Genomic DNA, 25,440 nt, shown 5'->3' on the forward strand with positions numbered 1-25,440 from the left:
ATTTTATTTATTTGTATGTGGTGCTGAGAGTCGAACCCAGTGCCTCACACGTACTAGGCAAGTGCTCTTCTACTGAGCCACAGCCCAGCCCCTTGTTACGTCTTTTTGATGTGTGATTCTCTAAAGCAGTATGAAAGGACCTTCTTTATCCTTTCTAACTTTGGTTTTAAGTTCACCTGATCTGAGGATGAAAACCCCTGCTTGTTTACGAGGTCCATGTGAGTTATATGTTTTTTTTTTTTTTTCATTCTTTCACCTTGGCCTGTGGATGTCTTTTCCTATGAGATGAGTCTCTTGAAGGCAACATGATGTTGGGTCTTTTTTTTTTTTTTTTTTAATCCAATCTGCCAGTCTATTTCTTTTAATTGATGAGTTTAAGCCATTAATGTTCAGGGTTATTATTGAAATATGGTTTGCATTCCTGTTTATTTTTGGTTTTTAATCTTGACTTGGTTTCTCCATTGATTATCTTTTCCTTTAGAGTGTTCCTGCCTTGGCTAATCTTCATTGTTGTTTTTCATTTCCTTCTCGAGGAATATTTTGCCAAGATGTTCAGTAGTGCAGGCTTTCTCGTTGTATTATCTTTTAACTTTTATTTATCATCAAATGTTTTTATTTCATTATCAAATCTAAAGCTTTTTTTAGATTTTAGATTTTTATTTTGCTGGATATAAGCATATACCAAGTTCTGAAAGAAAATGAAAACAAATTCGTTTTCTTTCAGAACTTGGTATATGTTGTTGTAGGATCTCATAGCTTTGAAGGTTTGGGTTGAGAAATCTGCTGAGATGAGAACTGGTTTCCCCTGTATGTAGTCTGAAACTTTTCTTTTGCAGTTTTTAAACTTCTATCCTTATTCTATATGCTAGGCATTTTCATTATAATTTCATTGGTATGGATCTGTTATAGTTTTGTATGTTTGGTATCCTGTAAGCCCTTGCATTTGATTTTCCAATTCATTCTTCATGTTTGGGAAATTTTCTGATTTTATTTCATTGAAGAGATTGTGCATTCCTTTGGTTTATATCTCTGCGTCTTCCTCTATCCTGATAATTCTTAGATTTGTTCTTTTGTTGTTATCCCATAATTCTTGGTTCGTGGTTTCTTACCATCTGCATTGTGTGGTCAACCTTATTTTCAAGATTATATTTTTTTTTCTTCATTGACTGAGGTTCTGTCCTCCAAGTGATCTAGTCTGTTAGTGATGTTTTCTATTGAATTTTTTATTTGGTTTATTGTTTCCTTCATTTCAAGGATTTCTGTTTTTGTTTGTTTGGTTTTTTTTTTTTCCCCCAGAATCTCTTTCTTAGAGGTAATCTTTTGCTATGTGTATTTACTCTCTTATATCATTCTGTGCTTCGCAGATCATTCAACGTTCTGAACTCCTATGAAAGTTCATCTACTGTGCTGTCAATGGATTCTATTATTAGAGCATCTTGGTTTGTTTGGGGCACTTTCTTCCCTTGTTTCTTTATGTTGCTCAGTGTCTTCTCTCTACAGTAGGGATCTGAGGTATTACAGTTTCTACCCTGTAATCTTGTTGTGTCCCTGCAGGGTGCCAGTATCTTGCCTCTGGTAGCCAGGCCTGTGGGACCTTGGCGAGGAGGGTCTTGCAGTCCTGGCTGTTGTCTCTAGATGGAGACAGGCTGGGAGAGCCATGCCTTGCTAGGTGGGGGTCCGCAGTGCAGCGCTTTCCCGTGGGCTGAGGTCACTCTGCCCTGCCTTCTCCACGCTTTGGGGGTTGTGACTAATTTAATATTGTGATCTTAGATTTTGACTTTCACACTAGACAGAAAATGCCTAGTCCTCTTGTTTTAGACAAAATAAAAATAAAAATATTGAGATTTGATAACACAGATGTATAAAAGCAAAGCTGTGGAATTGGGAAATTAATAGTGTCTATACTATTTTTGATATACTGAATAAATGTTGGTTACAAATTCATGTAAGTTTCATATTATGGGACTTGATGTAAATAGGTCCTGGCTTATACCTTATTGTCCTGTCAAGATGTCACATATTTTGATCATTCATCTCTTTTTATTTATTTTTTGCTACTGGGGATTGAACCCAGGGGCACTTGGCCACTGAGCTACATCCCCAGACCTTTTTATTTTTTATTTTGAGACAGGGTCTTGTTCAGTTGCTTAGGGCCTTGCTAAGTTGCTAAGGCTGACTTTGAACTTGTGATCCTGCTATATCAGCCTCCTAAGTTCTGGGATTATTGGAGGTGCATACCACTGTGCCTGGTGATCACTGACCATCGAAATACAGGAGGCAAAAGAAAGTAATGCTTTAAAACCATCCTTTCCCTTTTCTTCCTATATTATAGTGCTTTGTGACCTCTTATGCTATTCTAAGTGGGTAAGCATTAGGGTTAAGTAATGTTTAGGGAATTGTTCCTGACTCAGACTATTAATGTGAAAAATGTTTCTCTTTATAGATATTTTTAGATGAAATAGGCAGTGGGACATCTGAAGCAGTTCATTCAAGTGTACTAGCTACTAAACATTTTAATTAGAGTTGTATGCAATAAACTTTTAGATCCTGGGAGGAAAGCAGTTTGATATAAACAGCTAAGTTCCTGTTGTCTAGTGATTTCGGGTAAGTAGCTTAGGTCTATTAGGCCTTTCTTTTATAGATGGAATGATAGAAATGGCTCACTGAATTGTTGGATAAGATTTTGTGACCAGGCTGGAGGTAGAGCTCAGTGATAAGAGGACATACTTAGTATATGTGAGGTCCTAGCTTTGACCCCCATTGTGCGCGCACGCATGCACACACACACACACACACACACAGCACACAAGATTTTGTGACCATGTGGGTAAATGCATTGGAAATACTACACAAGAGGAGAGAGGTTGAAGACTTAATGTATTAAGCAGAGGAAACATTTCTACAGCACCATTATCTTTGGATTACCTTTACTCTCCACTTCCCCACTCCAGCAAATTCTGTATGTGAATGTATCAGGGTGATACTGAGGCCAAGTCCTGGATGTGAGAAGGAGCATGAAGGCAGAGAAGGACAGTGTATAACTCCTGTTTGACTTTTTTACACACTCCTCAGTTCATGGAAATTTCCCCTAAATTAAAGTCACCTGGAAAATTTTTGGAAAAATTAAAATGTATATGAATTTATAAGTGATCAATGAGATTCATAATTAAAATGTAACATGGTTGTGATCTCAGTGTAGGGCATGACTAAATTGTGATTATAACTAAGAATGTATAGCTAAGTAGTTTCAGTGTATTCTATCAGGAAAAAGAAAGTGTCCAATTAGAAGGGGATGTGGGATGAGGCTTTTTCGTTGTAATTAAGAAAATCGGCATTCTGGGTTTTATGTATATGACCTCTGAATTTGATTTAATATGACTTTTTCTTCAGAAGACAGGTTCTCAGATTTCTGAGTCCATAAGGTTGAAGTTGAGACCTTGGGTTGTGTGTGCTCCACTGTAAGGCAGATGGGGGAATGTAAATGGCATCTGTACTTTCAAGGCCTCATTTGGTCCGGCCATAAATCTTTCCATACAATCTTCTGCAAACGGCAATCACTCTTCTTTTCTTTAAAAACAGTTATTTTCAATTAACATGGTTTAATGAAAAGAATATGGAATTTTGGATTCAACAAAGATCACGGTTTATGGGCTGGGTTCAATCCTCAGCACCACATAAAAATAAAATAAAATATTAATAAAAAATAAAGGTCGAGGTTTAAAGCTCTTTTTTATTCCATGGGCATTGTTCTGGTTTTCTTTTACTGTAAGAAATCACCCCAAATTCAGGGACTTAAAGTGACTGTTGTCTCTCACGTTCCGGTGGATCGACAAGGTTCGGCTGGGCGGTCTTCACGCAGGGGATTTCTTCTGGTTGTGTTCTGATGAACCGCCAAGCTTCTTTTCCCCTGTTGTTGTCTGATGTTGCGGTGCTCCTTGACATGGCCTCTCTATCCAGCAGAAGAGTCTGGATTTGCCTTAGGATCGCTCAAGGCTCCAGGAGTCAGGACGCAGAAGCTACCAGGCAGTTGAGGGCTCCGGAACTAACACAGTGTTCTCTTTAAATTTCAGGGTCTCCCAAATTTAAAGGGCTGGAAAATAGACTCCATCTCTTGAAAGGGGTGGGGAAGTCCCACTGTAGAAGAGCATGTGGATTGGGAGATTTTGAGGGGGCCATCTTTGGATAATTACCTGCCATGGACAATTTACTTCATTTTCATGCATGTAGAATAGAAAGGACAACATCCACCTTACAGGGTAGTTAAGAGGACTATCACAGGGTAAAGTTCATTGTAGGTATTTTCCTAGGTGTAAATAGCTTTTCTCTTAATTCTCTAGGATAATAGGTTATTTCTAATCTTTATTTTTACTTTGGATTGTTACAGTTTGATCTATATGTGGTTTAGTTAACAGTTTCTTGATCTATGTTTCTTAGACTGTTGTAAATCAAAAACAAAATAATCAAACTTTTTTGTGGAAAATTTCAAGCACATTGAAGTGGAGAAAATACCACATTAACACAATAAAGGTTAGAAAACACATAGTCATCTCAGTTGATGCAGAAAAAGCATTTGACAAGATTCAGCACCCGTTCGTGATGAAAGCCCTCAACAAATTAGGATTAGAAGACCATATTTGAAAAGCCCATAGTGGACATCAGACTCAGTGGTTGAAAACTTGTACTCTAAGATCAGAAACCAGGCAGAGAAGCCTGGTCTTACCACTGCTATTCAACGTAGTACTCAAAGTCCTAGTTAGAGCAGTTAGGTAAGAAAAAGAAAACACACACACACACACACACACACTTGCTAACAAATTCAGGAAAGTTGCAGGACACAAAATGAACACGAAAATCAATCACATTTCTATATACTAGTAATGAACAATTTGAAAAAGAAATTAAGAAAAAATTTCATTTATGGGCTAGAGTTGTGGCTCAATGATAGAGCACTTGCCTGGCATGTGTGAGGCCCTGGGCACTGCATATAAACAAACAAACAAATAATCCATTTATAACTAAAAAATATTTTTTAAAAATTTCCATTTATACTAGCACCCCAAAGAATAAAACATACTTAGGAGTAAGCCTACCCAAGGAAGTAAAAAGCTAACATACTAAAAACTATAAAACACTGCTAAAAGAAATTTAAAGAAGATGAATAAATGTAAAGACATCATATGTTCATGGATTTGGAAGCTTAATTTTGTTAAGATATAAATACTACCAGTGATCTACAGATTCAACACAATTCCCTTTGAAAATCCCAATAACAGTTTTTCCAAAAATCGCAAAAATTGTTCTAAAATTCAGATGGAATCTCAAGGGACAATGAATAGCTAAAATAATTCTGAAAAATGCCAGGAGTGGTAGTGCACGACTTGTGAGGCTGAGGCAGGAGGATCATAAGTTCAAAGCCAGCCTCAGCAAAAGCGAGACATGAAGCAATTCAGTGAGATTCTGTTTCTAAATAAAATACAAAATAAGGCTGGGGAGGTGGCTCAGTGGTTGAGTGCCCTGAGTTCAATTCCCAATACCCCCGCCCCAACAAAAAATTCTGAAAAACAAAGTTGGAGGACTTACACTTCCTTACTTTAATCCATATGGTAAGCTGGAGTGTTCAAAACTGTGTGGTACTATCATAAAGATAGACCTAAACTGATGGAGTAGAATAGAGAACTCACTCAAAAACTCTTGCTGGATGGTTAGATGATATCAGATGATTTTTGACAAAGATACTAGTAACACTAAATGGGACAAGGACAACCTCTTCAACAAATGATGTTAGGAAAACAATCTCTGAATGCAAAACAATGAAGTTGGACCCTTATACTGTACACAAAAATCAACTAAAAATGGATTAAAGACCGAAATGTAAGACCCCAAACTATAAAACTCATAGAAGAAAGGAGAAAAGCTTCGTGGCTTTGGATTTGGCAGTGATTTCTTGGATATGACACCAGAAGTATAGGTCATCAAACATAAAAATAGATAAAAGGGACTATATCAGACTTAACAATTTTTGTGCATCAAAGAATTGTAACTCTGGTATAGTGTTGGACTTTAAAGAGGTACAACTGAAATAGAAGATAGTATGTTTGTTTCTCAAACAATTAAAAATAGAATTACCATATGATCCAGCAATCCCACCTTTGGCTGTGTGTCCAAAAGAATTGAAAGCAGGATTTTGAAGAGAGATTTATACACCTGTATTCACAGAAGCACTCTTCACAATAGCTAAGAAGTAGAAACAATCCAAATGTTCTTCAGTAAGCAAAGTAAAGCAAAATAAAGTGTGGTATAAACATAAAGTGGAATAATATATCAGTCTTATTAAAAAGAAAGGAAATCCTGTCACATGCTACCATGTAGGTGAACCTTGAGAACTTTCATACTTAAGGAGATAAATCTGTCACAAAAAGAAAAATATTATATGATTTCACTCACATGAGATATCTAAAATTGTCGAATTAATAGAAACAAAGTAAAGTGGTAGTTACCAGGGATAGGGAGAGGAATAGAAAGGGGAAGTTGTTGTTTAATGGGTATAAAGTTTCACTTTTGCAAGACAAAAATGTTCTAGAGATCTGCTTCATGCAATGTGAATCTATGTAACATTCCTGAACTATACACTTAAAAGTGTTTAAGGGGTTAAGTTTCAAGTTTCACGTGTTCTTTTTCTTTCTTTTTAACCACAAAAAAACCCCCATAAAATAAACCCACATAGACACACCTCCAAAAATTAACTCAGTGTTAACAACTGTCAGTGTATGTCAATGTTATTTCCTCTCTCTCCTCTCTCAGTATTGTGCCTATGGATTAGTTTGACGTGATTAATGTAATTCTGTTGTGCAGTGGAGGGGTAGATTCCAGTGAATAGGGTCGGATCCTGAAGAGTAGTGCTAGTAAGTGGAATGATATAAACCTTAAAAAAAAAAAAAAAAAACTAGAAACAGGAACAACAATATATTATTTCAGGGTTTTCAGGCTTTCAAGAGGCAGATTAAAGAAATGGAAGTGAGATAATTTCTGAGGCCAGGCTTTGTTCTGAAGTCAGTCTACTAAAGTATGAGACATCAATGTTTTTTGTTTTTTTTTTTACTTTGATAGAGGATGAAGAACTTGTCTGTGTTTTCTTTTTTTTTCCTAAAGAGAGAGAGAGAGAGAATTTTTAATATTTATTTTTTAGTTATCGGTGGACACAACATCTTTGTTTGTATGTGGTGCTGAGGATCGAACCCGGGCCGCACGCATGCCAGGCGAGCGCGCTACCGCTTGAGCCACATCCCCAGCCCCATGTTTTCTGTAATATTGATTGCAGGAGGGATAGTCCATGCTTGTGGGGTTGGTTTGTTTTACAATTAGCTACTTTTATTATTAGGGATAATTTATGGACCACCAGCACAGATGTGTGCCCGTAATCTCAGCTACTAGGGAGGCCGAGGCAACTTAGCAAGACCCTGTCTCAAAATAAAAATAAAAAAGGGCTGGAGGTGTAGTTCATTGGTAGAGTGTTCCTGGGTTTAGTTCCAAGTATTGAAAAAACCAACAAAAAAAAAAAAACCCTAAAAAACACACCCCCCCCCCCAAATATATACATATATGGAAAAATTCGGCTTCTTTTCCTTGTATCAAGAGCTATGTAGAAAAGTTTTATTGGTTCTTATAAATGGAAGGAGTATTTGTTATTGCCAAATGATAGGAAGAACCATCTAGTACTTCTACAGTTTTACGTATACCTCCGAAGTGTCTTGTTCCTATGACGGAGCTGTGGTGGCTTATGGCCTGTTCCTAGAGCCACACCTACGATCAAATGTTTTTGAAGTCCACCATAAACACAGATGACCCTTAACCTCTAGCAACCCTCACCCCTCTTGCTGCTCTCTCCTTCTGTAGCCACATATTGAACCTCATGGTCATCTGTGATAGTTTTTTTGTTTGTTTTTTTAGACTGAGAATTGAACCCAGGGGGTGCTCTATCACTGAGCCACATCCCCATCCCTTTTAATTTTTTATTAAACAGTGTCTTGTTAAGTCTCTGAGACTGGCTTAGAACTTGGGACCCTTTTGCCTTGCCCTTCTGAGTACCTGGGATTACAGGGGTGTATCTTATTGGGTGTTTTATATTTTTATATAATGAGACTTGAAAGTCAGAATTACTCTTTAATCTTTGGGTTCAGAATGGATTTGTGTTAGAAGGCATGAAAACAGCATTGATCTTGTACATCTGTATATCTTCATCAGAGCTCTTGGGTGACCAGTAGGTCTCAACAGTGGGCTTAAGGTACTGAGTGAACCATGTTGTAGACAGATGGATGGTCATCCAGGCTTTGTTGTTCCATTTGTAGAGCATAGGCAGAGTAGATTTAGTATACTTCTTCTGGGCCCTAGGAATCCCAGAATGGTAAATGAACATTGGCTTTGAAGCCAGCTGCAGTGGCCCCTCGCAAGGTCAGCCTGTCCTTTGAGGCTAGGCCTTGACGTCTGTCTACCTATGAAAGTCCTCAATGGCATCTTCAATATAAGGCTGTTTGGTCTACATTGAAAATCTGGCTGGGTGCAGTGGTCCATATCTGTAATCCCAGCAACTTGGGAGGCTGAGGCAGGAAGATTACAAGTTTGAGGCTAGCTGGGCAGTTAGCAAGATCTTGTCTTAAAATTAAAAAATAAATAAAAGAACTGGAGAGGTAGCTCAGTGGTAGAGTGCTTGCCTTAGCATGCATGAGGCCCTGGGTTCAATCCCTAGTAACACAAAATAAAATAAGTTATTGATTCATTGGGAAAGAAAGGGTTGGAGTTACCGCTACCTGGGAGTATGGAGGGTGAAGCAGTAGGGGGAGGGATTCGGGGATTTATTTCTATAGTAGTATGTCCATTATGAATATGTCTCTAGGGTTGAGAGCTTCTGATCACAGGGTTAAGGTTTATGGTGATCTGGTTTTCCACAGTCTGGTCCCTGTTTGCCTATTCTGAATATCCACACTCATACAACTCCCCTCCAAACCCCATGCCTGCTGTTTTCTGTCATCATGATCCTAAATACATAATTTCCTTTTTTTTTTTTTTTAATTGTCTCTTAGTTGTAGATGGACACAATACCTTGATTGATTTATTTTTATGTGGTGCTGAGGATCAAACCCAGCACCTGGCACACGAGAGGCAAGCACTCCATCTCCGAGCCCCAGCCTCAGCCCCAGCCCCATAATTTTCTTCTTCTTCTTTTTTTTTATATATATTTATTTAGTTGTAGATGAACACACAGTGGTTTTTATTTATTTTTATGTGGTGCTGAGGATTGAACCCAGTGCCTCACACATACGAGGCAAACACTTTACCACTGAACCACAGCCTCAGCCCCCATAATTAATTAATTAATTTCTTTCTTTCTTTCTCCCCCCTCCCCCCTCCCCCTCTCTCTCCCCCTCCCTCCCTCCCTCCCTTCCTTCCTCACAACACTATGCCTTTATGCTAGACGAGCACTCTACCACTGAGCCACAATCCCAGCCCCTATAATTTCCTTCTTAATTGAACAAACAGACTAGTATTTGGGGACTCTGTTCAGACAAAACCTTGGTATTTATTTCATTTCCAGTATTCTTTGATGATATTAGTTATTTTATTAAATACTACCATTTCTTGATTTAACTCTCTTCTCATCAAACTAATCTCCTTGACATGAAGGATTGACCTTCTTTTCTTTACATTCCTCTTAAGAAAGCCTTTGAATATTTAAGATACCATTCTATCTTTGAAGAGCTAAATATTGCTACATCACGGTCTGATAAAACAAAGTTTAGGGTTCATAAAGTATCAGGAACAAAAGTTGAAGAAGCCTTTCCCACATCTATTTTAAAAGGTAGTTAAAATATACTTTTTATTGTCATTTTCTTTTTTTTTTTTTCCTCCTTTTAGTTGTGGTCATCCTGTGTTTTCCAGAATGATCTTAAACTTATGATTCTTCTGCTTCAGCTCCCAAGTAGCACATGTTACTCTTCCTGTTTTATACTTTGGGTGGAAAACTATGATAAGCATCCCCTATCAATTACTAGAAAATTGTAATTTTCTAGTCTGCGAATGGATTAGTGTTGTGATTTGTCTGATTTAGTTTGTCTCCTGTATGTTCATGTTTAAAAAATATTTCTATATCCATCTATTAATATCTTTTACGACTCTCATGTATGTAGTGGATCTTTTTTTTTTTTGAAATTTGGAAATAAAATTAGATAATGAGTTCATTTCAGCTAAAAAATAAACCAACTGTCCTACCACTATCACCAAAACAATAACACAGAATAAACCAATGAACCCAAATTTTAAAAACAAGCAAAAATCAAGTTAACAAATTTTTGACACTCTCCTTCCATCTCTCAATAGGAACAATTTAGGTACCTATGAAGCCATTCCACAAACATCTTAGGGAATTCTTTATTTACCAGTGTATGATAGGAAAAAACCATCCTGGGAATCAGCAATTACATACAACATTTCAGTACTTTACCTTGTATACTGCATACTATTCTGAAACTACATACTTAGCTTCCTAATGAAAAAACCTTTATTTACTTCTTCCTTTCTCTTATAGGAATATATATGTCCCAGATGTGAATCAGGCTTTATTGAAGAAGTGACAGATGATTCCAGGTATTGTATAAGCTCATGAATAAATCAGGCATTCTATTATTAAAACTGTTTTCTCTTGCCATCAACTGAATGAATTTGTTTTATGACTTACACTATGAGAAAAGGAGAGAGCACACACACACAAGCACTAGTGTGCATGTGTGTGCGCATGTACACATGAGAGGGCAGAAGAATGGGAGAGAGAAGGAAAAGAAAAAGGGAAAATTTACAAAGTAATGTGATAGGGAGTGTGATGAGACCCATTTGCTCGTGATGGTGTTTCATTCTATACCCATATCAGAGTAAATCTGGTAAGTTTTCATTTATTTTCTCAGACTTTGGGATTCTCTTAGATTATTGGTTAGTTTTTGGTGATCATTTTGTTACCTGAAGGTAAATTGCTGTTATGTGTCTTTGGTGGGTTATGGTGCAACTTCTCATAAAGACATCTAGGAAGGTAGATAGAATATCTAGCCAAGGGGACTTGATTTGTTACTCTGTTTTGAGGAAGCCTTGGATCCCTTGTTCTTATTTAAGATTATTACTGTCAAACTTTTGCCATCTTGCCACTGTAATATTAATATTTGTGTCTGTTATGCTTTGAAATTCGTTTTCATTTGCTTTAGTATTCTTTCATTTTTTTTGTGGTGCTGGGACTTGAACACAGGGCCTCATGCATACTTGGCAAGCACTGTACCACTGAGCTATAAGCCTAGCCCTCTCATTGGCCTTTGTAAAGGAATAAAACTGAAAAAAGGAGGAATAAATATTCTCAGAAGGGACAATATTATAGATTTCTTTTTGGCTAATATGAATAAAATTATTAAAAATTGTAGAATAGCATTGATATTGTATTGGCATTTGTGTGTGTGTGGCTAAACATAATGGCACTTGTTCTTTTGGGGCTAGTTAAACATTGGTTAAAGAAGTGAACTTCCAGCTGTTAAAAAGAATCTGCAATCTGAAGCTTCTTAATCTTAGAGTGACTTTGGGAATTTTAATGGCATTAGGTAATTTCTTTACCATTGCTGTTGGCAGAATCTAAGGTTGAAGGTCCCTTCAACTACCAAGAGAAACTCCGCATTTTACAGTATGTACTGTTAGTTTTACTTTATTAAAGATTGCTGATTATATGTGTAAATGAGCTGGGGCTTCTGTGTGGCATGGAATCTAATTTGGTACAAATACTTACATGTTGATGTAATAATTTTGGTTTTAAATAACAATGCCAACACTGACCCTATAAGATAGCATGACAGCAAAATTAGCAATGTGTGTGGATGGAATGCTGACTTGGGATAGCTTTTTATTTGTGCTGTTATAATTGCATCAAATACTTTATCAGGCACTTGTTCTCTGCATGTGTTGGATAAGAGCCTATTGGTTGTAGGGGAGTAATTAACGAGACTTTTTTTCTCTAAGATTTAAAACCGCAATCCTGGTTTCTTTAGGCAACGGTATTTTCATACCTAGATATAGTTATAAATGATACAGTGATAAACGCCAGGATAAGTCTTTTTCTAGCATGGAACTATGAATTCTGCAGCTCCACTTCTCATTTGACTTTAATTCTTTTATTTCTACCTTTATAGGTCAAAAAAATAGTCTTACCTAGGTGCTTTTGGTAGCAATTACTGAGAAGTAATGATTGTGTTTAAAAAAATTTTTTTTAGTTGTAGATGGACACAATGCCTTTATTTATTTATATGTGTTGCTGAGGATCGAACCCAGTGCCTCACAGTTGCTCTATCACTGAGCCACAATCCCAACCCCAGTGATTGTGTTTTGAAAGAGATCAGTGTTTTAAATAAGCAAAGAAGTCTTTTTCTTAGAATCAATCTTAGAAGCAGCATAAGATTCCCTTCTCTTGTGTTTATTGATCTGAATACTTAGCAATTACAGTGATTAGATTTTAAAAATTAATAAGAGGAAGTCCTTGAATGTAAATATGGGATAATGGACCCCAAGTAAACATACATCTAGAAAGACATCTTGTGAAGTTTCTTTAGCTTTGTAAAATTTCTCAGAACATTGTTTTTATTATCCCTTCTCTATGATTAGCTCTGTCACTTTTAAAATGCAAAGGAATGTTAAGGAAAGGGAGGTTTCGAGTTTCAGGGGGAGCAGAATCCTAAAAGATACAGTTGATGGTTTTAATTGCAAATTGATAGTTTGAGTTACTAATATTTAAATTCCTGAAACCATGTAGCAAAGGCAGAGAAGAAGAGCCTTGGAAGCTTGTTAGGCTCAGGCAATAAAATGGATATATAGCCGTTCAACTTTGCCTTTCAGGGTATCTGGTAGTATTTAGTGTAGATGTACAGGTACACAAGTGCATGCTATACAATGGAAGTGATTTTTATAAAAGCACTTTTAACTTCTGAAGCAAAACAGGCGTTAAGTTGTTGCTAATCAGAGTAAGGCCTGAGAACGATTACATAGAGATTGGCATTCGCTTTTTGCTTCTGATTTGACTAACAGGATGTGTTTGTTTCTGTATTGAACTCAGCACAGTGCCTGGACGGGTATTGTAATCCTGAAAATGAAAGCTATTATAATAGTTTGTAGATGTTCTATTGTTAGGGTTTTTGTATGTATGTGTATGCACTTATGTGTGTCTCTTGAGCTGGTATCCAGCAGTTCTTGTGAGTCTTTCCATCTCCCTTTCTTTACAGTGTTAGTTTCTCTTCTTGTCCAAATTTCATATGGACAATGAGATTTTTTTTTTTTTTCTACCAGGGAGGTTTAACCACTGAGCCATATCCCCAGCCCTTTTTTATATTTTATTTTGAAACAGGGTCTCACTGAGTTGCTAAGTGCCTCACTAAGTTGCTGAGGCTGGCTTTGAACTCAGTGATCCTCCTGCCTCAGCCTCCTGAGCCATTGGGATTACAGGTGTGCGCCACCACACCTGGCTTGGACAATGAGATTTAATGTTTCTTCCCACTCTTCAGAGTCCTTGGGAATAGGTAGGTATTTTATTGTTTAAACATGTGATATTAATTCAACAACTTTTATTTTTGAGTTATTGATATTTTAAGGTGATGAGTGTTCTATGTAATAAACACTAAATATTTTAGAGGCATGATAAGGTACAGTCTTTGTCTTTTGAATTTATTTTTGTGAAAGGAAGGAAAAGGGTTGAAGTGAATGAGAAAAATCCTAGATGTTTATAATACAAGGTAGAATTTAGGATCATTAGAGTGTAGAGGGGTATAGAGGATTCTTATTTGGTTAGTGAATTCAGAAGTGATTTAATGGAAGAGGTAGTATTTGAGATGAGTTCTTCAGGATGGATAGGATAATCAAATAATTGGATAAATGATCAGAAGAAGAAGAAAATATTTATTGAATCCTTTTCTAATGTGCTAAATTCTGTGCCAGACCCCTTATATGACTACATTTAATCATTCTCAGGAAATATTAACTTATTTTCTCAAAGTTGTGATCATCTGGTAGTCAAATGGTTTTGTTTATTTATTTATTTTTGGTACAGGGGATTGAGCCGGTGGTGCTGTACCACTGAGTACGTACTCGCCCTTTTTTATTTTGGGTCACAGTCTCGCTAAAATTGCTGAGGCTCGAATTTGCAATCCTCCTGCCTCAGTCTCCCAATTATGGTTGGATGGTTTTATTGTGAAAAATTGTTGTTTTCTTAATCTCTCTGACTCTGTCTCTCTCTCTCTGTCTCTCTCTCTCTCTCTCTCTGTCTCTTTTTTAAGCAGTAGTCTCACTAAATTGCTGAGGCTAGTCTCCAACTTGTATTCTCCTGTCTCAGCCTTCTGAATCGCTGGGATCATAGGCATGAGCCACTGCACCCAGCTTGTTTTCTTAGCCCCTCTGAGGATGAATGTTTTCTTCTTTGCTAGGTCAGATTTGAATTGCATTACTGGCTGTGGGTTTGCCTTCCTTTTCTGTGGTGGTAGTTCTCCCCAAATTTTCACTTGATTTAGTCTGGTTCACTTGAAAACCACCTGATTCTGTGGTTTACTGTAATATTTTTTCATGGGTGGAACCACCTTCCAGTCTTTGTTTAACATACAGTATTTTTTCAGAGTTACAATTATTAGTTCATGTTAATTATACAAAACAGTGGGTTTCATTGTGACATTTTCATACATGCATGTAATATGCTTTGATTGCATTCGCCCTCCATATGACTCTCTCTCATGCCCTATCCTCCCTCTCTCTGGTCCCCTTCCCTTTCCTAATAGTCGGTCCCATTTCTACTTTTATATCATCTGCCCCGACTCTACTCCAGATCTCACATATAAGAGAAAACAGGCAATACTTGTCTTTCTTAGTCTGCCTTGTTTTGTTTAACATGATGATCTTCAGTTCTTAATGAAATGATTTCATTTTTATTACTGCACATGCAGTCTTCATAATTCCCTTTGTAGGTGTTGTGTGGGATGAGTTGTTTTTCCTTATTGGGCTTTGTTCTCATTATGCCATTCTATATTTAGCTTCTGGGAAGGGAGCTTGTTCCTGGGAATAGAATCACCACCATTCCTTTTTCTCTTCAGTTTTTTAGGTGGTGGCAGCAGCCGGATAGACAGTAGCACATCAACTCGTTTTGCAGAGGTAAGTTTTCCTTTAGCTGTAGGGATTCTTTAGGAAGTGGGTGGGTGTTAAAACCAGACAGGTAATCACTTTCCAGTGCAGCAAAACATCAAAATCTGACTGAATGTATAAGAAAAATATGGGTAAGAGTAGCCTTTCCAAAGATCTTTCAGTAGCTGAAGCTTTGGCAAGTTACTTTTGAAAACCTTTGATTAGGAGAAAGTAATAGTCTTTGAGACCTGTTGATGTTTTCAGTTCTTTTTCTGCTTCTTCATTGTGTATTTGGTATGAGAATAAAATGCTTGTGCTGTTTTTGAAATATCAGTGTGGCAGACTCTGATTTAGAGGCATCACAGTCAAGTAAAGAATGAGCAGGCCAGAATTTTTATTTAGATTGCAAGAAAGCTTTCCTCAGCAGTGTAACAGTACTGGTTTCTAGAGCTTGCTTCTCAGGTCAGCTTGATAGTTGGGGATAGATTAAGGCCATTTATTGCCTCTCAAATCCCAAGATGGAGCCTATATTTAATTTCTTTGTAAAATGTGGCATTCATATTTTTAGAGAAAAACAAAAAACTGTAATTTGAAAATAGGGCATTCTTTTCATATGAAATTCAGAGTATTTTTTTTTCACTTTTATATGAAATTCAATGCACTTTTTTTCACTTTATCCATTTATCTTAAAAATCTCTTCAGTTGTCTTTTTGACCATCTTAGCTATTTTTAAATTGCAATTCAATGACATTATTATGCTTTGTTTTTAATCATTTAGAAACTAGAGCCCAAAAGGGACAGACCATTTCAACCTGCAACAGACGCTGGTTTTGCTTTTGCTTCTGGGTGTGTATCCTCTATTGTCACACAGCTTGCGGGCTCTAGAAAGCTGACCGATGCTAACAGAAAAGTTAAATCCCATAATCAGAATTCTTTTGTTTCAGGATCCCATTAGTCTTTTCCAGAGGTAGCTGAAATGTCTAGGGGTGTAGTGAAATGTTTTAGTATTTGTTTTGTATGTAAATTGAAACTACAGTTTCAGTTGAAAAGTGGTATTTAATAAGGAGCCATGAAACCCTAGACTTCTCTTAGTTTCTGAAATTATCTTAAGACCTATGTATTCCCTACCCCTCAAATCATTATTGAAAAACTTGGTGAATGTTTGGGTGATAGTCCCATTTTATTAAGAATGTTTTCTTTTTTTAATTATTATTTATTTAGTTTTAGGTGTAGTTGTGTAGTTGGACACAATACTTTTGTTTTATTTATTTATTTTTATGTGGTCCTGAGGATGGAACCCAGGGCCTCACGTGCACTAGGCGAGCACTTTGTCGCTGAGCCCCAGCCCCGGCCCAAGAATGTTTTCTTTTGCTTATGGTCTGTGGCACTTCCTAACCTAACTCCAGTTTTTTGGTTAATTCTGAATAGCCTGGTAGATGGGTTGAGTAGAATGTGCTTCCAGATAGATTATGTCTCTGAACTCTCATTTTTATGGAGTGAAAAACTTTTCTTAAAATTTATTCTGCTTTAGAATCCTGGTAGACTTTCTGACGTCAGCATCCCCCACCCCCTGTGTGTTATTACTTAGAACAGATTATTGGTTTTTGATTGTGCATATCCAAGAAAAAAACCTCATTTGATTTTAAGTGTTCTCTTTTAGGAAATGGAAGTAGATTGGTCTGTCAGTTTTATAGGTATGACTCACCAGGAAGAGATGCTTTGAGTAAGAAGAAAAATAAATATATGTAGTCAGTTTCCTAACTTTAGTAATGCTAAATCTGACACTGATGGTGTGAGCTATCCTTCAGGTGTTAATTTTGCAGAGTCATAGTGGGTGACTTCATGTTCTTTAGCAGTGACAGGCTTATAGCAAGGCATAATTATGCCCAGTTCTTTCTCCTTAGAATTCCCTTGTTATCATGCCTCAATATTTAAATTTCTTCTTTTTAAAGTACATTTTGCATTTTAAAATTAGAAAAAAAAATTTGTCTTTAAAATATTGTAGATGTTGCCAGGGATTTTGAAAAGTTACCTAAGAAGTCTATTTTCCATGTTTTCATGCGTAGCACTCTTCCGGAAGAAGGGGCGAGAAGCAGAGGACATAGTTGCCATGCCTACAAGGAACTTATAGTTTAGTTGGAGAGCAAATGTAAACACATGAAGCAAACAAGAAAACAAGGAAGAGTGTACAGAGTATGATAAACTTATTGTGGGGTGTATGTAACCACAATAGAAGGAAGAAAATCTTTCTTCAGGAAAGGTCACATAGAGTGCTTAAAAGAGCACAGCCTCTGGAACCGTATGACACTGAGTTCAAATCCAGGATCAGCCACTTAACTGTGCCTCTTTGTTTACTTTGAAAAGTAATGGGGTAAAATAATAATATTTACCTCATAGAGATGTGGTGAAGATTAAATTTATACATGGTAGCTCTCAGTGCTAGATCTGCCGTATGGTGAGTGCCTAATAACTTTTAGCCATTTTAAGACTTCATAGAAAAAGGTAAAACTTGCAGCAATGGTTGGTGCCTTAAAGAGGAGGCGGAATTTAGATAAGCAAAGATGGGAAAAAAAACCTCTCAAAATAGTCTGCCTAAGCTGTAAAGTTTTTGTACTCATGTCCCTGGAGAAAAAAGTTGGAAATAAAGTTATATATAGAAACTAAAGTTATTTTTCTTTTCCATATTTTAGTTGATTATTTTAGCAAAGGCTATGCTCTATTTTACTGTTTTTCTTTAGCTGGAGATGCTTTACAGTGAAAAGGTCATTCTCTATAACAAGTATTTACTAATAACTGAAATCCTAAAATACTGTGTGTGTTAGAAGAGATTTAGTCCAAGAAAACTCCTGATAAATTAAGTCTCAATTTTTTTTAAGTGAGGTTGTGGTGGTGATGATAGTGGCTAGTTGGAGAGAAAGCAGTAGGTAAGTTACTAGTTAATGGGAACCGTGTTTGAGTGACGTGTGAGGGATGGTGGGTAGGGAGTCTAACAGCATTGCTAGCAGTTTGGAGAAAGAGAAAGCATTGCTATTCTGAAGTTCCTGACGGTATCCTGGGGAAGTGGACCCACGGCTACCTGAGGGCTTTCATTGATTACTTGAAAAGCTTCCGACCATGACCGGTGTCCGTGGGATATTTGACCTCAGGAGTCTCAGCCCACTTAACAGATGTCTTGATCGCAGGGATGACTGTGGGGACTGGAGCTCAGTGGCCGAGCGCGTGCTCGCCATGCTTGAGGCCCTGGGTTCAATTCCTAGTATGCAAACAAACAGAAAGCTCCAGAACCAAGCGAACAAGCAAAAAATCCAAACCCTCTGATCAACTCTTTACATCAAGAAGTTGTTTAAAAAAAAAAATGGAAAGAGGGGCTGGGATTGTGGCTCAGCCACCTCACCTGGAGCAGGCGGGACCCGGGTTGGATCCTCAGCACCACATAAACATAAAGGCATTGTGTTGTGTCCATGTCCACCTAAAAAATAAATATAAAAAAAAAGGAAAGAAAAAGAATGGCCGTGCCTGCTGCTTTAGATTAGAGAAAGTCAAAAGGCTCAGGCATGCTCTAGGAGGCAGAGCGCCCCCGCCTGCCTATTTACCTACATGAAATGAGGGGCCGGGCTAGGGCTCAGCGGCAGTGCACTTGCCTGGCATGTGTGAGGCACTGGGTTCCATTCTCAGCACCACATATAAATAAATAAAATAAAGGCTCATCAGCAACTAAAAACAATATATTTAAAAATAAATAAAATAAAATTTGTTATTGCTAAGCAGCATTATAATGACCAAAAAAAGGTATTAAAAATATCCTGAGTCTTAACTATTTTAACTCTTTCTCAATACATTTCCATTCAGGTTTTGTCCTGAGGCATAAATCTGAAAATTATAACATTTAAGATTTTTAAAAAAAATCCAAAACTCTCATATTCTCGTTACCGTCTTACAGCTTTATTTGTTTCTTTGGCATAATACTTCTCATTTTTTGTTTGGTTGCGTCATAACTGTTTTCAGTTTCAATCATTCAGTGCCATATTGTATTTATGTTTTTAAAAGTTTTCTTAGTATTATGTCATGAATATTTTCTTGTGTCTCTTTTTTGGGGGGGATGCTGGGGTACCAGGGTTTGAACCCGGGGGGCTTAACCATTGAATCACATTCCCAGCCCTTTTCAATTAATTGAAATTTTAATTATTTATTTATTTTTAAAAAATACTTATATTTAGCAATCAACAGCATGGGTGCCAAAAAAAAAAAAAAAATTCTACATTAAAACCCTGTGTGGAATGCTTTACAATTTCCACAGAACGGAAACTAGAGTTCCTGTTATCAGCTAGTCACAAGCACAGTCCTGCAGGTCCTGCCCATCCACATGAGTACTGTCTAAACCATGCCTTCTTGTAGCAGCCAGGCCCTGCCACCTACCTCTGTGCTTAGCTGAGTTCACCGTCCCTTGGAACCTGTAGCTGTCCTGCACTCCGTTGCTCTCCTCTCCCCTCTAAGTTTTTTTTCCTCGCAGCATTCAAGCCTTCAGCCACTGCCATAGCTATTGCTGCTGCCATGGCCACCTTGTTTGGTGGTTTGACAAAGTATAGGCCTCCATTCCATAAGGTCCAGAATTTTTGCCTCCAAAGTTTCTACCGTCCATGGGTCCAAAATTTGATGACTGCTGCAATTGCCAAAGTCATTGTAGCTTCCACCACTTCCAAAATTGCTTCCATCATTACCAAATCCATTGTAGCCATCCCTGCTGCCATCATATTCACGACCACCATGGCTGCCATTGAAGCCACCATGGCCACTGAAGTTTCCTCCATGACCAAAATTGTTATTTCCACAGAAACCACTTACATGACCACCACCAGAGTTTCCAGAACCACTCTGACCTATTTGGCTAGATGAAGCACTAGCCATCTCTTGCTTTGACAGGGCTTTTTCCTTACTTCACAGTTGAGCCCATTCACAGTATGGTATTTCTAAATGACACTCTTATCCACAGAGTCTTGGTCGTCAAAAGCTACAAAAGCAAAGCCCTCTTCTTCCCAGTGTGTTGGTCAGTCATGATTTCAATAACTTCACTTTCCCCATACTGTTCAAAATAGGTGATGTTCTTAAATGCCCACCATCAGAGATCTTTTTCACAGTTAAGTGGCCCCTGGTCTTTGAGAATCTTCTTGAGACAGCTCTCTTTGGTTCCACATCTTTTCAGTCCACCTCGTGATCTTGCATTCAGAGCTGCATCCACTTCCTCCACAGTGGCCTAAGTGACAAACCCAAAAGCCCTGGAGCTCTTGGTGTTCGGGTCTCTCATTACCACACAGTCCATGAGTGTCCCCTGGCTCTGAATGGCTTCTCATCAGTTGTTTCGAAGCTCGGCCCTCCAGTGAATAGCTTCCGCAGCTGTTTGGGCCCTTTGGGGGCTCTAATCTAGACATGACAGTGCCGCAGTCCCGCTGCAGCAAAATAACCGGGGGGGGGGGGGGGGGGGGGGGGGGGGTGACAAAGAACTTGTGTAGATTGATACAGCAGGAGTAGGAGCCGTTTATTGCAGGACAGGAGCAGTATTTATACATTCCACACAGCTTATCTAATTAACATAAACTAGATACAGCAGTCAACCAATCAGGAATCTCCACACTTAATGGCTCGTTTTTGTTACTTCTCAAACCACTCCCTCTGGCATTTTGCCAGGCACCATCCAGACTTGTTTACAGACTCTAACATTTTCCAGGCGCCATCCTGACTTGTTTACAGACTCTAACATGACAGCAGTAGGAAAAGAGACTTTACGGATGCTTTCTGAGCAGCACCCACAGGCAGAAAGGAGTAAGTAATGAACGTATCCACCTTAATTTTTTTTATTTTGAGACAGGGTCTTGCTAAATTGCTAGACTGGCTTTGAACTCATGATCCTTCTGCCTCAGCCTCCTGAATTGTGGGGATTCCAAGTGTTGTGCCACCATGCCCAGCTTTTTATTGTGTTTCTATAGTTATACATTTTATAACTTATTATTTTATATTAAGAATATATATTTTATAGCTGGGTGCCATGGCGCATGCCTGTATTCCCAGCCATTCGGGAGGCTGAGGTAGGGGATCAAGAGTTCAAAGCCAGGGGCCTGGGGTTGTGGCTCAGTGGCAGAGCACTTGCCTAGCATGTGTGAGGCACTGGGTTCAATTCTCAGCACCGCATATAAATAAATAAAATAAAGGTCCATTGACAACGAAAAAATTATAAAAAAAAAAAAAAAAAGTTCAAAGCCAGCCTCAGCAAAAGTGAGGTGCTAGCAATTCAGTGAGACCCTGTCTCTAAATAAAGTACAAAACAGGGGTGGGGATGTGGCTCAGTGGTCAGGTGCCCCTGGGTTCAATCCCTGGTTCCAAAATAATAATAATAATAATAATTTTATGACTTCACATTCTTTAGTGTTGACACTTTATTTATTAAACTATTATCCTGTGATACACATGTCTAATTGTATGTGATGGTTGGTTATCAATCATAATTCTTCCCTCCATCTCTGAGTCTAAAATGTATTGAGAAATAAAACATAGCAGCCAGACAGATGGAAATAAAACTTTAATTTTTTTCAAGTGAATTGGAGAACACAGTTGACCTGTGGCCAAATGGATGTTCTCTTTATACAGATGACTTGCCTGAGAATTAGAGTTGCAGAGTAGCAGGCACACATATTCAGAGCACCTGTTTGCATTTGTGCAGCTTCCTAATACATGAAAGAACTCCATCCATTGGAGAATGTGAACTGGTAGAGATTAGGCTCCTGTTACACACCAGATCTATCAGTCCTCTGGTTGGAAAACTACTTAGGAATGAATGAAGAGGTCCAAAGTGTTGATTTCTCTTAACCTTTAGGTTTAATCAAATTTAACTCTCTAGTGAGCAGGAGTTGGGAATAGTGACTGTGGTAGTTGTGGGAGGAGATCGATAAATAACCTTTGAGGGCAGTTTTGCCTCTACCTTCATGAAAACCCTCTCCATACTAATTTGTGTACTTTTTGCTCCTGGGACCTATGGTACTCATCTTAACTGGCTTGCAGAAGCCATCAAAAACAATGTATGGGTAAATTAAATTGAACGAAGTAAAATTGTGCTGTTTTTGATTTACAAATGATTCAACCTAATTTTTTTTTAAAGTTGAAGTTTCAAACCATCTTTCCTCAGGTAAACTATGCTGTTTTTCTGTCTCGGCCAGAGGGCTTGCATTCCGGTGCCAGGTAGAGTTGGGGTTCTTTGAGCAAATGCTTCCTTGATTGTATCTTTAAGGTCTAATCAATTCAGCCAAATCTTTCATGCCTCATTTTTAGAGAATATGGAGTTAAAATGACACATATTACAGTATCTGCTTCACATCTAGTTTAGAAATATTAAGCTTAAAACTCCTGAGCTCTTCAATGGTTGTTCAAAGAACAATGATGTTACCATAATTCAGTATATGCTAAGTTCAGAATCATAACACTGTGACCAAGATGTCAAAACAATGTTTTTTGCAGTACTGGGGATTGAACCCAAGGCCCTCATACATGCTAAGCAGATGCTCTACCACTGAGCCTCATCCCCAGTGCCGAGTTTCTGTTCTAAACTAAAAGGCTCAGGGGTCACTCCAGTTGAACTGGGCTGACTGGGCTGCGCAAAATAACCCCACAAGAGACACAAATACCTTTTTGTTTGGGGTCACTGTGACGGCTCCTCTGACCTTAAGGGTCCGCAGGAAGAGAGAGCGAGAGCACACACTGACCCCTTTTATTGAGGAGAAGCTCTTCAAATGAGGCAAGGGGTCAGGTTTCAGGGGGCTGAGTCTATCTTCATGATGTCCACTGTCAGCAGGTTGACTGACACCTGGGTAGGCCACACCCAAGGGCACAGTAAGAGAAGGGGACACACACAAGGCACTTCCATGGAAGATTCTATCCTAAACAGGGCAAGGGGTTAGATTACAAAGGAACAGGTGAGCATAGCTTCACCCATGGGGCTGTAGCAAGACACACCCATGCACGGGACACTGATCCTCGCACCCAAGAAGGGTGGGGAAAGCTCTGCCACATTTCTGTGACTGAGCGCCTCAGCACCCAGCCCGGGAGTGTGACTCAGTCACGTGCAAGGTTGGTCTCCCACACCCCAGCACTTTTTATTTTGAGATAGGGTCTTGGTGAGTTGTCCAGGCTGGTCTTGAGCTTGCAATCCTCCTGCCTCAGCCCCCGAGTAGCTGGGATTACAGGTATATGCCACCATACTTGTCTCTCATCACAAATTAAACAGTAACTGAAGGGGAAAAGGTAAAGAAGAAGATATTTTTGGTGTGAGCTTGCCAGCTTTTGGGTCAGTAAGTGCAGGTACCCAGAGTCCGTGGACTGTAAATTCATATTCATTTTGGAGAAATTGCTGTTTAAGGAATTATGTACGGTGTTTACATTATTAGGGAGTAGAGGGGTTGTACATCCCCCTCTTTTTTGTGAGAAGCATTTCAGTACTCCGTGTTCTTACAAAATTGAAAATTTTGCTATGGTGGTAGGCAGCCATGAGATATTTTTTGAGTGCCCTTTCTCCCCATCCAATTATTACAGATCCATCCCTTAATTTCCATTTGCCTTCTGAGTGAGTCTTATATTCTAGGTACCCCAGGGTCAATTGGAGGACAAGCTCAGTTTTTACTTACCTTTCAGTACACCACTGCTCTTGTTCCATGATTCATTCTGACAGTACTTCTGCCATTCTAATTTTTTTCCTAAATTCATTGAATAAATCTATTTCCTAGGGACAGGCCTTTTAAAGCACAAATCTTTTAAATTATACACTTAGCTTTTAGTTGCAATAATTTTATTCATCCTTCCATTTACCTCTAAGTAGAAGCTTTATTTCTATAGTAGAAGCTTGGCACTTATTTGCTAATAAAAGCTATTGCCTTTCTCTGGATGAAAATATGGTTTTAGTTTCTAGTATCTGAAACCTGATTGAAGAATTAACTCTCCAAAAACAACTCATGGATCCACATGGGGTTTAAAGAAGATAAAGAATAGTTTGGGGCAACCACTATACCGCTTAATTCATCTTCCAATGGTAGTCTAATGTTTCTATAGCCATAGTGAGTATATTATAATCATATAATTTATCTTCCAAACTGGGATACTTTGAATGTGAAAGAGTACACTAAAATAGTAAAAATGATGTAATTTTTTTGAAATGTACTTATTGATGCAAAATTGGTATTTATTAACCAAGATCTCCCATGAACATAGAAGCAAAAATGCCAAACAAAACCTTAGCAAGTAGAGCTCAACAATATATAAAAAAGGCGATGCATTATGATCAAGTAGGGTTTAATTCCAAGAATACAAGTTTGGATCAAGGTTTGAAAATCAATGTGCAGCCTGGTGTCTTGGTGCATGCCTGCAATCCCAGCCACTCAGGAGGCTGAGGCAGGAGGATTTCAGGTTTGAGGCCAGTCTCAGCAATTTGACTCTGGTCTCAAAATAAAAAGGGCAGGGGACGTAACTCAGTGGTACAGTACCCCTGGGTTCAGTTCTCAGTACCAAAGAATAAAAATAAAAAGGTCTGGGGATATAGCTCTGTGGTAGAGCACTCCTATGTTCAGTTCCCAGTATCAAAAAAGAAAAGAAAGAAAATCAATATAATTCACATTATTAACACTAAAAAATAAAAACCATGTGATTATCTCAATAGTGAAAAAAAAGTATTTGACAAAATTCAGCATCCATTTTCAAAAATGCTAAGAAAGGCAGGAATAGATGGGAACTGCCTTAATTTGACAGAAGCATACAGTTAATGTCATAGGTGCTGATGGAAGATGAAGATCAGCTATAATCAGGAACAAGACCAGAATGCCCCCTCCCTTCTCTTTCACATTGTACTGGTTTTAGCTAGTGTGATAAAGTTAACTAGCTAGCTAGGTAGACAGACAGATACAAATGGCATCTAGGTTGGAAAAGAAAATATAAAGCTATCTTTATTTGCAATTGATGTGTTCTTTTGTATAGAAAATTTAATGGAACTTACAAAACTGTTAGAGCTAGTGAGTTTAACAACAGTCTTGGATACAAAAAATATACAAAAATCACTTTATGCTAACAGTGAACAGTTGGAAATTGAAATTTTTTAAAATAGTGTTTATGATAGCATCAAAGGTATGAAATTCTTGAAATTTCAGAAAGGATACAGAGAACATAGAGAAATTTTAACATTATTTAGAGAAATTAACACTGGACTAACTAGAGAAATATATCATACTTATGAGTTAGAAG

At 38.0% G+C, this 25,440-nt stretch overlaps 1 protein-coding gene across 7 annotated transcripts in view; it reads left to right on the top strand.

Moving 5' to 3' along the window:
• Positions 1 to 25,440, top strand: part of Rnf115 (ring finger protein 115) — a 90,410-nt gene that overhangs the window by 21,500 nt on the left and 43,470 nt on the right. For 3 of the 7 annotated variants that reach the window (XM_027956168.3, XM_071618495.1, XM_071618496.1), the window contains exons 2-3: positions 10,580 to 10,638; positions 15,144 to 15,201. The exons of 1 other annotated variant lie outside the window; for it this stretch is intronic. In XM_027956168.3, coding sequence (XP_027811969.1) covers positions 10,580 to 10,638; positions 15,144 to 15,201 — 117 coding nt within the window. Of the gene's footprint in view, positions 1 to 10,579; positions 10,639 to 11,655; positions 11,708 to 15,143; positions 15,202 to 22,345; positions 22,399 to 25,440 lie in introns of all 7 variants that reach the window. 3 more of the 7 variants (XM_071618498.1, XM_027956169.2, XM_071618499.1) reach the window with 3 other exon arrangements.

Source organism: Marmota flaviventris, chromosome 10 (assembly GCF_047511675.1).
Source record: "Marmota flaviventris isolate mMarFla1 chromosome 10, mMarFla1.hap1, whole genome shotgun sequence".
Taxonomy (NCBI): Eukaryota; Metazoa; Chordata; class Mammalia; order Rodentia; family Sciuridae; genus Marmota; species Marmota flaviventris.